The sequence below is a fragment of the Formica exsecta genome, unplaced genomic scaffold, assembly GCF_003651465.1.
Source record: "Formica exsecta isolate Colony F162 unplaced genomic scaffold, ASM365146v1 scaffold196, whole genome shotgun sequence".
Taxonomy (NCBI): domain Eukaryota; kingdom Metazoa; phylum Arthropoda; class Insecta; order Hymenoptera; family Formicidae; genus Formica; species Formica exsecta.
This window is the reverse complement of record NW_021849259.1, coordinates 398,013-411,964: the sequence shown is the minus strand read 5'-3', so window position 1 is coordinate 411,964 and position 13,952 is coordinate 398,013. Positions and strand designations below refer to the sequence as shown.

General features: G+C 34.9%; 1 protein-coding gene, 1 long non-coding RNA gene and 1 pseudogene across 3 annotated transcripts; 1 reads left to right on the top strand and 2 right to left on the bottom strand.

Annotated features, from left to right (window-relative positions):
- Positions 1-91: 91 nt before the first annotated feature.
- Positions 92-13,679, bottom strand: LOC115234207 (annotated as a pseudogene).
- LOC115234209 lies at positions 6,434-8,939 on the bottom strand. The gene is made up of 3 exons (XR_003883892.1): positions 8,160-8,939; positions 7,899-7,970; positions 6,434-6,914 (listed from the first exon to the last, which is right to left on the bottom strand). It is a non-coding gene; the product is annotated as an uncharacterized LOC115234209 (long non-coding RNA).
- LOC115234206 lies at positions 9,136-12,927 on the top strand. Of its 2 annotated transcripts, none has more exons than XM_029805037.1 (4): positions 9,136-9,344; positions 10,130-10,363; positions 10,567-11,728; positions 12,033-12,927. In XM_029805037.1, the coding sequence occupies exons 1-4, from the start codon at positions 9,258-9,260 to the stop codon at positions 12,536-12,538; spliced, it is 1,989 nt and encodes a 662-aa protein (XP_029660897.1). In that variant the 5' UTR covers positions 9,136-9,257; the 3' UTR covers positions 12,539-12,927. The 2 variants fall into 2 exon arrangements, with proteins under 2 accessions (XP_029660897.1, XP_029660898.1); XM_029805038.1 differs by having other exon boundaries at positions 9,258-9,344; positions 10,585-11,728.
- Positions 13,680-13,952: the final 273 nt, after the last annotated feature.

The window sequence follows — 13,952 nt, the reverse complement described above, 5'->3', positions numbered from 1 at the left end:
ATATATATATATAACTTAATCGCGATGATACATAATATTCTCTTATATTTTATATTTTTAAGAATTCAATAAACAAGAAGCATATATATAGTGATGTTCGAGGTACAAAGGTAGATTTATTTTTACAGATATGCATGTGTAAATATACATGCATCTTAACAATGATTATAATATGTATATATGTATGTACATACTACACGCTAATCTCAGTACACGCGAAGGGTGTATTTTGCGCTCATAAACGCTGAAAAACTCGCGATATATGCGAACGAGAATAAATTTCACGAAATATTTTTAACAAAGTCGATATAGCTTATTTCTGTATATATAGAGATTGAGTTTTAAATCGCAACAATTTAAGAACGAGTGTAATAATAATGGTATCGATACGTCTTATCTGCCACGAAGATCGTACAATAAAGAGAATTATACAGAAAAATCTTCTTCTTTAAAACTCAAAAAGATAAATCTTCGAATCAAAGAATTAAATAATTGTAAATTTTGCGCGATTTAAGCAGTCCAGAAATTAAAAGTTTTGCATATAGTTGGTATCGCGTATAAAAATCCAATGTAAAAAGATTACAATAATCGAAGAATTTAAAACTTCAAAAAAATGCAAAGTAAAAAATCTTTAAATATTAAGATAAATAATCTGAAAAAATTTTGTTATTACTAACATCACGCATGGCAGACAATAAGTTTCATCTTAAGTCTAATAATAATTCTATATTAATATTAGAATATATCATTATGTATAATAATAAGGTACAGGATAAATCACATGAGGCATTGACCAGGTGAAAACAGGATAAAATTGGTGTCCTTCACTTGGTCCGAGAAGAGTATCGTTTGGTAATCGATGCCTAAAAAATTCAAATTCGGCATTCACAAGAATTAATATATTAAGATTGAAAGATTAATTTGGAAATCTTAAAGAGCTAGGGCAGATTTACGCCCAAAAAAGATCAATTGATTAATGTATATATTATACTATTGAAGATTCAAAGGCTGTGAGACACTTCACAATACTTTGTGAATAATCTTGTAAAAAAGTAAATTAACAAAAATATCTAAGAATATATTCTATAAAATTAAATGAAAAATTCAAAAAGTTTAAAATCGATTTTTCATAAATTATAAATCTTCTTTTTTTTGACAGATCAAATTCATATCCATTTGATCTCATTTCACTTATTTTTCTGCAAAAAACTAGGTATTTCGAACGATTTACTCTTTGTATCATAATTAATAATATTTAACAATTTTGTAATAATATATGTGAATATAATATATGTATAAATTTAATATTTTCATATGTAACTTCTTTTTTCCAAATTTCCAAAGCTGTGAAGCTTCAAAAAATTTCGAAGGCGACTTAAATTGTCGATTCTTTCAGATTTATCGTTGAGTGACGTAACTGGAAGTTTTGTATATGAAAGACTGGGTAGATGTGTGTAAACCGGATACATACATATTTACAAAAGACACGTGCAAAAGGATTTTCCAGCATCTTTTCTTAAAGAGTTGTCTCGAACAATAATATTCCGATTCTGATCGCGTTTGATTTTCCCTTGCAATGAACGACACCTTGAATTATTGCATTTTACATTATGCCTGTAAATTATAAGTTTACGATTCGCAAAGAAATTTAGTTGGATTTTCATTTTGTCTTTCATAAGATTCTTTAAACGCCCTCAATCGATTTTTATCGTTTTTCCTTCGCGCAATTATTTATGATCACTGATAATTTGCATAGCGTATTATTCGCGTAAAGAGAGACGGGTAAATCAATGGAAAGATTCACGGCACTTTGCGTGCCTCGTAATCATTGCTCAAAGCATAATTGATAATCCGATACTGGAATTTCCAATAATAAATTAAGATCTCATAATACGGTGTCTAGAGTATCGAGACTTCGCAATAGTTGCTCGTCCTTGGAACACCACTGCACTAGCTCTTCGATGGTCACCACGCCGTCCTTATTTGCGTCTATCAACTAAAAATATGCGTAAAACATTATTAATATAACTAATAATTGATAATTGATAATATAAGTAATTAGTATCGTAAATTATCATTGAGAAATTATAATAAGTATTGATTTATGATTAAAACTTATAAAATTTAAAAATCTAATAAATTACTATTACTTATATAACAATTAGATATTTAAAAAAAATTTATTCTCAGAATAAATAATAAATTGTATAATTTGAAAAGTCTCGAAGATTCAAAAAAAAAATTCTGTGTTGATAAAAATTCCTGTCTGACATTTGGATATTTTACTCACATTTTTTATTATTTTTAATTCAGATATATTTTGCTCATCATACACAGGGATGTCATGCTAATACTTACGTGGAAAATGCGATCGACGTGTTCACGAGCGGCCACGTGCGGCTCGAGGATTTGCGGCTGCGTGTAACGACCCAGCATCTCGTAGATGGATCCCACGACGTCCAGCATCTCCTCTTTACTTATCAGACCATCGCCGTCCAGATCGTACAGCCCGAACACCCACTGTAGCTTCTCTTCCACCGATCCCCTCGACACCTTCGACAGTATAGTGAGGAATTCCTATTCAAAAATTTTAAATTTAGTTCCAAACTGTGTTTTCCGAATAACTGGGATGATATATATTCATTCGGTAAGAGTTTAAAGGGTTTGAAATTGTGGAAACACATCCGAGTTTCTCTAAAGCGTTTGTCTTTTTCTCTGCGATATCGCTTACCTCGAAGCTTATCTTGCCCGATGGTTTCCTCTTCATGGTGTTGAAAACATAGTGAGCATACTGACTTGCGTCTAAAACATATGATGATCAGAAAAGACTGATAATAATAATATTAAAAAAAAGTATATATATGATTTTTTCTCAGCAAAGAATTATTCATTTTATAAAGTTTAAAAATTTACGAGAGACCAGAAAATTAAAAATTTATATAAACAAATATTTACTATATGTATAGTTTTCTTTTTAAAATCTAACCATCATGGGAAACTCAACCATTTCAAAAAAGATTCACGTAAATTGTTGAATTTAAGGGAAAAGCGGTATTTCAATATTTTTTTCGAAAGGCTGTAAACTGTCAAAATTCTATTTTGCATTTCACTGTAATAAAATCAATATATTTTCTTTATAATTCAAAATTTGCGAACATAACAAAAAATACTTGTATTTATCAGTGTTAGTGATTGGCATTGGCAACCATCGTCATCATCATCATCATCATCATCATCCCTTCATTACCTCCCTGCGGAAAGAACTGCGAAAAGATTTTCTTGAAAGCATCTTCATTCCTGCTTGAAGCCCCGGTAGATCAGCTGGATCTCCTTCCGCGAGAACCTAGTTGTGGCCGCGAGTGTGGCGAGCTCCTCCGGTCTGTGTCGGCCGCCAAGGGCTACGGCGCCCCCGGAGCTCCCTAAAACGTCCCCGAGTCCTTCAAGTTCTCCTTCTGCAAGTTCGCAAATCTTTCACTCCTAAGACTGCGCCGCGTCTTCGAGATGCTCCCTCTCGCACCCTCCCTCTTGTCAAAGCGCGCAGGGAGAAGGTACCCTTTGATCGAAGGGCTCCAACAACCACTCGTCGCACTCGTGACGAGGGAGGGCGATTCCATTTATTTCTTCTTTTCTACTTGAGTGAGAAAGATATAGAGAGGGTCTATTTTTATTTTTTTATTTTTTCAAGAAATCGTGATCCTAACATCTCTGAAAAAAAGGTAGCTCTACTCTAGGGGACCTACACAGTGCACAGACTTACAGACGGAGAGAAGTCGTGAGAAGCGAGAGACAACAGGGGTGAAGAAAAATCACGGAAGTGGTTCGCATTACACGAGGTCGTTCGTTTTTTCTTTTAATTAAAAGAATCTGTAAATTATATAGTTTGTTAAAAAGGCAAATTAAAAATTTTGACATTTTATATCATCCAGATTTATGAAAATTGAAAGAGATAAAATAATTTCGCATTGTATTATTCATATTTTAATTAATTTTATATAATTTCATAAATAATTTGATATTATCTTAATTTATAAAATTATTTTTGACGGACGACCTTGCGTTTCTGCAGTGCGAGTCGTTGAAGAAGTTTGAGAAAAAATTGTGAGAGAGTTCGAAGAAGATTGCAAGATTACAGTCTTCAAGTTTTGAGAGTGAAGAGAATCCATAGATACGATTTTACGGTGCTGGGTGAATATTTTATTCTATAAAATTTAATCAGAAATGCTTCTTGCAGTACAAAAGTATGCTTTTAATTTTAATTGTAATATATGTGCGTATTTCCACACAATTGATAAAGAGAAATAATATTTTATAAAAGTAATAAACAATTTATATATAACAATTTTGCAAATGCAAGCTATAAAAGAACACTTTATTCTTGATTTCCGTAAAAATCCTCATCGCAATAATGTTAATCAACGAGCTAATTAACTAATACTGTGTATGTTCAATGCTATACTACTAACTAATCAAACAATAATAAAAGCTCACTATCAAAGAGCTTATTATAATTCTAGAAGAAAACTATGATAAAACTATGATATAAAACTATATAACTTTTAAGCATGATACTCTACGATAATATATGGTAGAAAAAATTTAAAAATATCTAAGAATAGAAAATTATATAAAGATACAAAAACGGAGAAATCTATAAAAAAATATGGACATTCAAGTGTTGAGAGATCTACAAACTCAAGAGATGAGAATTTCTAAAATCTACATTTAAAAAATTAAAAACTATAAAAACAAGCTAATCTATCCAATAATCTGAAAAATCGAAAGATTTAAGAAAGATCCAGGGATATAGGTGGAAACTTGCATTGCAAATTTATATCGCCTAATGATTAATGATCATATGTCAAGAATCACTTTCTCCTCTTTCTGATAATGATCATATGTCAAGAATCACTTTCTCTCTCTAAAGAATCGCGACGTTTCGATCATCCTTTACGCATGCTACGACCATTAGCTCTGCTCCCGGGTATCCGGGGTTGCTATGGTAACGTTGCAGCTCCTACCCCGTGCTTCCTGATCACCCCTTCTTTTTGCGAAAGCTGCACGAATATTCGCGAAGATACGCGAAAAAATTTTGCTGCCGAGATAAATTCTTCTAAAGCACAGATTTTCTATCTATAAATAAGATTTTCTATCTATAAAAACAAGATGATCACTAACATTTTATATATGTTACTATTATTTATATAACAAGCAAAAAGTTAGATAAAAAGAATATAAAATTATAATATATTTTCAAATTTTTTAATTATAATAATTTATAATATTTAGTAATTTCAATTTATAATACTTTATAATATTTAATAATTTTACTTTTTTTCTAATTTCTTGATATTATATATATTTTGCTAGGTATTGAATACAATACTATATGTACTATTATATATTGTATATTATATTACTATATATACTAATCATTTTAAACTTGCAAAATAATGCAGAATGCAAGAGAATTTAAGAATCTAAAAGTGCAGAGAGGGAGAGAGAGATTAGCGCTCTCTCTCTCTCTCTCTCTAGATCTTTTTTAAGAAATAAAAATTGAAGAATCTAAAGAATCTAAAGAATCCAAAGAATCTAACAATCTAAAAATCCTAGATCCTATAATATCTTAAAGAAGGAAGACTAAAATTTGAATGTAGAAAAATTTTACAGTTTCAATAAATAATGTAAACAGATAGCGAAGATAGCCAAGTGAAGCAACTAGAAAACTTGAAGATCTAAAAATCTCGAGAAGCTATGAAAATTTATAGATTCAAGGATTATTTAAAATATTTGCTGTAAGGAATCAAGGAATCTAAAAAAAGTTGAAGTATTAAAAATTCAGAGATTTTGATTCCAGAATCTGAAAATACGCTGTAGAAATAGATACACTGATTAGCCGAAGGAGATAAAAGAGAAGCGGACAATTTCACGAGTTTCGAAAGCCAGGATATTTAAACGTCAAAAAGTCCTAAAATCGATAGCAACAAGATCTGAAAGATTAGAGAAAGTGTGGTATCTAAGCATATCACCCGAGAAGGCATCCAAAGACTCGTACCAAGTCGAAAGATATGACCTTTGATACATTAACAGTCCTGGTGCGACAAGGGTTGGACTCAGACCTACGCAAAAATTACCATTCACAGAACACACGGGATTACTATGTACACACGGACAAGACAGACAGACAAACAGGTAAACAGATCAGGCAACCCGTGTCCATAGGGCGAAAGTGGGAGAGGGGTAAAAATGTAAGAAGAGAAGAGAGGACCCATCACTGATCATCGCACCTTGGTGCTGCATTCGGTAGTTATCACCCCCGGCTGGACGCTCTCCGCTGAGTAGTCGATCGACTGGTCCAAGTATCAATGGCTGTGCAAACGTTGTACAAACGTCGAGTATATCGAATGGCCACGCACAAATACGGGACGAGTAAGTAAGAAGAAGGAAGAGCTCGATCTCGGGCAGCAGCCTTTTCTCTCTTTTTTTTTTTTACAGTCGTTCTCGCCTTCCGGACTTACTTTTGTCGCGACTCTTACGCGCCTTCATCGGCCAGCAAGCCCGCACGACACTTCCTGCTTGGCCTGCCCTTGATATATTGGCGGCGGGACGAGATTATCGGGATTCGATTTCACCACCACTGATCTGCGCGACGCATTCCGAGACACGCTTCCCGACGAGGAACTCCGCTCACGCAGGGAGAGCGAGAATGAATCACAACGCAGTTGCGGATGCTGCGCAAGAGTTGACTGCTGTTGCTGCTGTTGCTACTATTACTGGTTGCTGCGGACGCGCCGATGTCACACTGAAGCATCGGAGGGTTCTTGGAGAAAGCGTGTCGCACGTCGTTTTCTCAGCGCGCAAGTGCGACGATCTTCGACAGCTTACGATGGTGACGGTTCAATGAAAACTTCGAGTCACTTGGAACGAAAAGTTTCGAATTAATTCAAATGTTATTATCAAAAAACCGGAATTACGTCTAAAACATTTAAAAAAATCTATAAAAATTTATATTTAAAAATTTAAATTGATAAAAGATGTAAATTTTCCAACTTCTCCCAATGAGAGAAATTTAGCACATCTAGCTAATAAGTTAGACATTGAGAGGACAAGAAATAAATCTAGAAAAAGCTTTGATTTAGCAAGATAGAACTAATTCCTTCCCACCAATTATAGAAAGTTAAAAAATTTTAGTCTGTTTCCACTTTTTTTCTAACTCTAGTTGCCAATTAGACACAAAAGAATTTTTCTAAAATTTTTGAATACCTGATTTTCAATGAGAATTTAGTAAGAAAAGGTAGACGTGCTTGACAAACAAAAAATGAAAACTACGATTGAAATTAAAATTGACGTTGCGGAGAAAGCGATTCTAAGCAGTTAACAACTACGAAAGTCTCTTGAAAGCCTTAAAAGAAAAGTGAAACTCTTGAAACTCTTGAAAGCCTTTTTAAAAGTTACGGAAGCCCCGAAACGTTAAAAGCTTTCGAGAAGCAGTGAAAATTGTATCCCACGAAGCAGAAATGCGGAATACAATGTCGTTGCTGTTTTATTTAAATTTCGGGTTCATTGACGCGTCCAATAATATTATTGAAATAATTTGTCATGAAACGTCAACTCAGCTGACATTTCAATTGTTACCTGTCTCAATCTAAAAATAAATATTTGCCCATTAACAAACGATATAATTATCAAAAAAGGCAATATATGTGACCGACAAGTTATTAAGTTATCAAGCACTCTAATATGTGTATCATGAGAGAATAATAATAAAAACTTCCTTTCTATTCCCCTTAAACTGTAGTTACTAAATTTAGTTCAGCTATTAAATTAATGATTTTTGCAAAAAAATAAGTTCTATATTTTTTCGAAATTTACCAAAATCTAAGCAATGCGATATTTCTTACCAAACATTTAGTATATCAATTCTCTAAGAAGGTAACGCGACGAAGTAAAATGGATCAATCCGCATCGGATTTCTGCAAAAATAGCAGGTTGAGTTATTAATTCACAACATTCTCGCCTTTACGTCACATATCAGAGCATAAAACATCAATATCACCTGGAATTCGTAATTAAAACACTTAAAAATTTCGATATATCTCGATTAGAAATAAACCTCTATGATGTAAATGTATTTATATATTTGCATAAATATTTGAATTTACCTCATTTTTTGAATATTATTTTTGCATCGGTTAATCATTTGTACTAATCACTCTTATTACGTCTATTTTTCTTCGTTTCTCAGCGTACCGTAAACTTCTGTTACACAGTGTACATACGTTTCAATCTCAAACTCGTGTAAATTTTTTACGAGCACTCGGCTCGCGAAGTTCGCGAGTTTTTCCATGTAAACAAACGCGACGTACGAATCGATATGCAAAAGTAGCACGTGCGGGAACTCGAGTTCACTTGCGACGTAGTTTGTCGAGATATGTTTGTAAATATTACTATATTTAATATTTATTATTCTTTCCCGTTTTAATCTTTCTCTCACTGAAAACCATGCACAACACAAATTAATCAGATTTTATAGAAGTGGAATAATCACAACAAAATTCTCCAGCCAAAATGATCGAGTTTAAATTAACTTCTTTCTCCTACGTTTAATCACCATAATCATTATAAATTTTGCATTTTACTACGGAAGAGCTTCAAATTGATAAAGAAAATTAAGTAGCTCATTATCACTATTATCATATCATACGATTATGGCGTACATCGATACAAGTTTCACAGACGGTGGTGACAGAGAGAGAAGCGGCACAAAATTTAATCAAACATGACAATCACTACTCGAAGTCAGCTTTATACTTGATCTATTACCTTTTCTAAATTACAATTCTAGAGGTATTTTCACAGTCGGGATTGGTGATCCGTTTCTTCTGCGATGATCGAAGCAAATTCACCAAATTATCGATCAATAATACAATATTTTGATTTCATAAACCAATCGATCAATAGTTCTATTACCTTTTCTAAATTACAATTCTAGAGGTATTTTCACAGTCGGGATTGGTGCTCCGTTTCTTCTGCGATGATCAAAGCAAATTCACCAAATTATCGATCAATAATATTTTGATTTCATAAACCAATCGATCAATAGCTTCACCGATTGGTCCGGATCGTGCCAATTTAATAAAGTCGCGATCCCACTCTAAGAACGACACTTTATGGCGTTTCGCGCTAAAAGTCAGTCGGCTCGAATTCGAAATCCATTCGGGTGAGCGACGAAGCAGACGAAATTCCGCCATAGCAGCATCATGAATGTCGGCGGTGATATCACGCAATTGTCCTACAAGGAGCTGCAGGCTCTGGCCCTGAGGTATCATATACCGGGTAACGTCAAGGTGAGTTACCATCGTCATCACGATGATGATGCCGTCCCGGTCTGCCCTATTCCTGCTCCTCGTTCATTTTAACTCTATCGTCTGTCATCTTCCGCATGCTCCGGAAGTGGAGCAGGATTAATCCAAATTTCGTCGATCGTGCTCCGATCATGGTGATTGTAATTCAAAGGGTTTGACGTCTTTAACGAAGCTGAAATGCGGTAATCAAAGATTAGCTAAATCTCAGTCTAATTACGGATGCAATTTGGAATGTTACGGGCAATTCTAACCAAGATCCTGATTGCTCTTCAAGTTGTCGACGCAATGTCAGAATCGTCTTTGTCATCGAGAGAGATCGCGCTAATCGCGATTAACGGATATTCGATCCATGACTGTTTGAATGCTATTGTTCGTTTCTATCTACTTGCTCCAAGTAGATATGAATAATCGATGTAAAAGGCTGCTTGTATTTGGCAAATGATTGAACAAGTTTCCTCCCCTCTGTATATCTTCACGATGTGAGAAGGTATGCGAAATTCTAACCAAATTTAACTATAGATTTGCAAGCCTCTTTCACATTCCCAAAATATCAGTTATCAGATTTTCAATTTCGACGAACAATATTTTTAATTTTCGATCCTCTCAGGAATTTCATTCCCTTATTATGCATGATTGTGTCAAGAACATGCCAGTACGCATAAAATATTTCTCGAAGTTTATACTTCCCGAGGATTTCTCCACGTAAAAAAATTTCATTCCATTTCCATTTGGTATTTTTCGGTATTTTATCAAGATTTTTATTGCAGAAGAAAGCGTTGATCAAAGTCCTGCAAGCCGCCAAAAGCGGAAATGAGGCGGAGTTTGGCCGATTACTGCAGGAATTGAGGAAGAGTCGTAAGAGAAAGACGAGGAAGTCGAAAGATTCCAGACTTGGAATAACGTCGACGCCGTTGCATAGTCCAGACTATATGATGACCGATGATGACTATTATTGTCAACAACAGCAACAGCAGCCTCAACAACAGCAGCCTTATCAGTGGGTGAGTTGCTATAAATTTCCATTTGTAATTTGATCATACATTTGATTATAATCGTTCATGATGTGTCAATATAATGTCCATCATATAGATCATATTCTTGTTCTCTTTGCCTTGACTTTTATAAAAGAGTTAACAAATATATTGTGTTACCATACGTTTTCGCGACGCAGCAATCGAGCGGCAATGATTGACTTCGGACAAAGTGCTTCCCATTTTTACAGATTGGCGCCGAGGAGGAGATTGTGAGCAAGGATGACGATACTAAGATCCCGCACTATGAGGAGTTCAAGCAATTTCTACTCAAGAGAATTCAACGGGAATTTCAAACGTGCGACAACAACAACAACAACCAAGTGCAAGATCTGAGTATCGTGAACCTGCGGAGCACACCGATGCCGCCCAATCTGCAAACAGTCCCTCTCGATGAATCGAGTTATTCCAAAGCGAATTTAATCAATCACATGGATCCTTTGGCGATCTCGTCAAATGGCAGGTCGAGCTATGAAATGATAAAGGAGCCCGAAAGCGGCTCGCAAGGTTCGTTTCTGTTAAAGAGAATGCTACAAGCGCCAGTGGGTGCCAATCTGGGCGAAATCGCCAGCTCGATCTTCTGGGCCAGCAATCTGCTGGATAATTCCGATACCCTGACCGCCGAATCGGAGAACAACGAGAATGAAAATCAGCTTGAAACCAACGCCAATGAATACTATGGCTTGCTGAAAAACACCAGAGGCGAGTTTATGCTTAACGAGGCAAACCTGATGTCTCAGCAGATTCCAGCAAGTGCAATGACAGGCGATGAACAGTGCAGATTTTCCGGCGACATGGACAATCGGCCGAATCCCTACCAGAACTGGACGATCACCAGCGTCATGGAGATGCCTGAAAGCGAACTCCAGTCTTCCAAAGTATATCACGCAATCTACTACAACAACACAGATCCCGCCGTGACTACCGCAAATGCGGACAATAATCTAACTTATCAGTATCAGCCTGAAACCGCCTATAACGGCAGCCAAAACTTCTTCAACGTTGACGCGCAGGACGCGTCAAACTATGCGACTGGTACGGACATGATAGTTAACGATCCCAACGATATTTATTATCTGCAAAATTTCGGCAAACACAATGGGGAAATGGGGACAGGTTATTTCCGCAACATGGATACTTTTGGACAAAACAATGCGCAGCAAAATACTTACACGAACGATCAGCAATATCAATACCATTATCCTCGATTTACTCAGGAGACGAACAATACATTAAACGAGAGAATGAACCAGCAGCAAAACAATATTATGACAGGGATGGAAAATGGTATTAATCACGGAACTGATGCGGCGAATATGCAGAGACCAGCGAATGGTGCGCGTTTGTTCTATTAATTTTTCTCACTGTTATAAATAAATAATATAAACATAAAGAGAAAAATAATATGAAAAATACATATAAAAAAATAAAATAAAAAACAAATTTTTATATAAATATATGAGAAATCATATATATATAAAGTTTTCAACCGTGTGTTAAAAAGAGAATATTAAAAAAATACGCACTTTCATGTAAAATTTCTTTTTTATCGATCACTTTCATAAATAATAATTTATCAAAAAACAGATTATATTTTTTGATTCTTGGAGTTTTAATTAAGCGATATTTCGTCAATCAGGAATAGAGCCATACTGGCCGAAGTGGACCACCGAGACCAACAACAATCTAGAGAACATCCTGAACTACCAAATGTCCAAGCAAGTAGATTACTCCAAGTTGAGTCAGACATCCTGCGTTTACTGCTACGTGGCCCCGATCGTCTCGCAGCGATCTACATTAACGAATAATGGCCGCTGTTCAGTTGAACGAAGATATACCGCCGAGCAGCGGCAACACTCCTTTTCGCCCTATTGGATGTTGTACAATGATGCATCGCAGGGTATGCGAATGACAAATATATCCAGCGATTCGTTCGTGCAACATGACACGACGACGACAATGCAAACAACCATTATTCCTGGTAACGACATCCTGAAGGAGATCGTCGGCGACGTTCCCGAGGCTCCCATCAATGATGTGTGGATGAATCAATATGAGTCGTCATCCATCGGCGACGACATGACCATCCCAATTTCGGATTCGCTCTTCTGCAATGACATTTCCAGCGCGTCGAGGAAGACTTAGGGCTCGCTCAACACATTTATGACAGTAAACAGATAATAACTAGATTTTTGTGATTGGAACGAATAACGTTCTCTATAAGTCATAGAATGACGATAAACGGCTGTTTCTCTGGAACGATTAAAATTCTCTCAAGTTATGGAAGGATCTCTGGATCGTTATTATTCCGATTTGGAATTGGAACAACCGAAGTCTCTTTTCATCTTCGCAAACCGCACAATAACACTTAAGTAATTATTTTGCGAGATTCCTATTGGCACAAGATTCATTAACGCGCTCTTCCGCGTTTTCGCATTACTTCCAGTGAGTGACACGCGCAATTATTTTCCCGACTTGAAACTGGAACGAGAACGATATTCGAAGAGAGATCAATAGCAAACAGACAAGTTGAAGCTGAAATCATTTGGGTGATAGATAACCAGATCTATCTCTGAACGTACATTTTTCCAGCTTCGAATCATTGGTTACTTTATTTTGAACAAATATAAACGCTTCAGGATTCAATACCATAAAAATAAAAAAGGGGCAAGGAGCCAATGTGTTCCGTAGATCGGATTCCATATATTATATAAAAAAATAACAAGACAAAAAAATAATGGAAAAAATTATATAGATAAAAATAATTAATAAACAAATAATAAGAGATTCTTATATACACCTTTAATTAGAATATGCAGTGAAACTGCAAAATATATTGTATATTAATATATAATAAACAAATCAAGTTCATGCATAAAAAGATTTACCAAGCGTGCGTTTATAATTTACATACATTTATAGATTCAATAATTATAAAATATATGAGCAAATCAACTGGCGATAAAAATCAAGTCTTAAAAATTTATTGCAAATCCGATGTTAAAAAATTGAAAAAGGCATGATATTTAATATCTGATGCTAAACTTTTTCCGACTCACCCGATATGGAGTCAGACTGAAACTGTGAACGGATGTAATTTTTCAATTTCATAGAAATCGATTCCTTTCTCCGTCCCCCATACGCTCTAATTTCGCTATCCATATCGCTCGAATGTTTTTTCCGCTCCGAAGATCTTCCTGGTGTCACGTGCACACTGTACATTTTCGCTAATATCTCGTTGATTTCTTCTAATAGTCGAAATCTACTGATCCTTCAGGAAAATAATTATATATAATTATCAAATAGATAACATTTTAATCAAAAAAATTCGCCTTTAAAAACTTCAATTATTTAATTTATATGGAAATATTAAAAAATAAATAGAAATAGAATTGGAAAAGTTTTGAATCAAACATAGATATAAGAAATTCTAGGAATTCGTAATTTTACGATATGAATCCTTATAGACTTTTTAAAAATACAATACAAAATATTTGTACGGTACTTTACAGTATAAATTTTCATAAAATTTTGTTTTAATTCATTTATTTACCGCAAG

Bases quoted from the DNA above. Each gene is read 5' to 3' on its own strand.
- LOC115234206 (XM_029805037.1), top strand. From the start codon at position 9,258: ATGAATGTCGGCGGTGATATCACGCAATTGTCCTACAAGGAGCTGCAG. The intron at 9,345-10,129 runs GTGAGTTACCAT...TTTTTATTGCAG, and splicing joins ATATACCGGGTAACGTCAAG to AAGAAAGCGTTGATCAAAGT. The intron at 11,729-12,032 runs GTGCGCGTTTGT...TTCGTCAATCAG, and splicing joins TATGCAGAGACCAGCGAATG to GAATAGAGCCATACTGGCCG.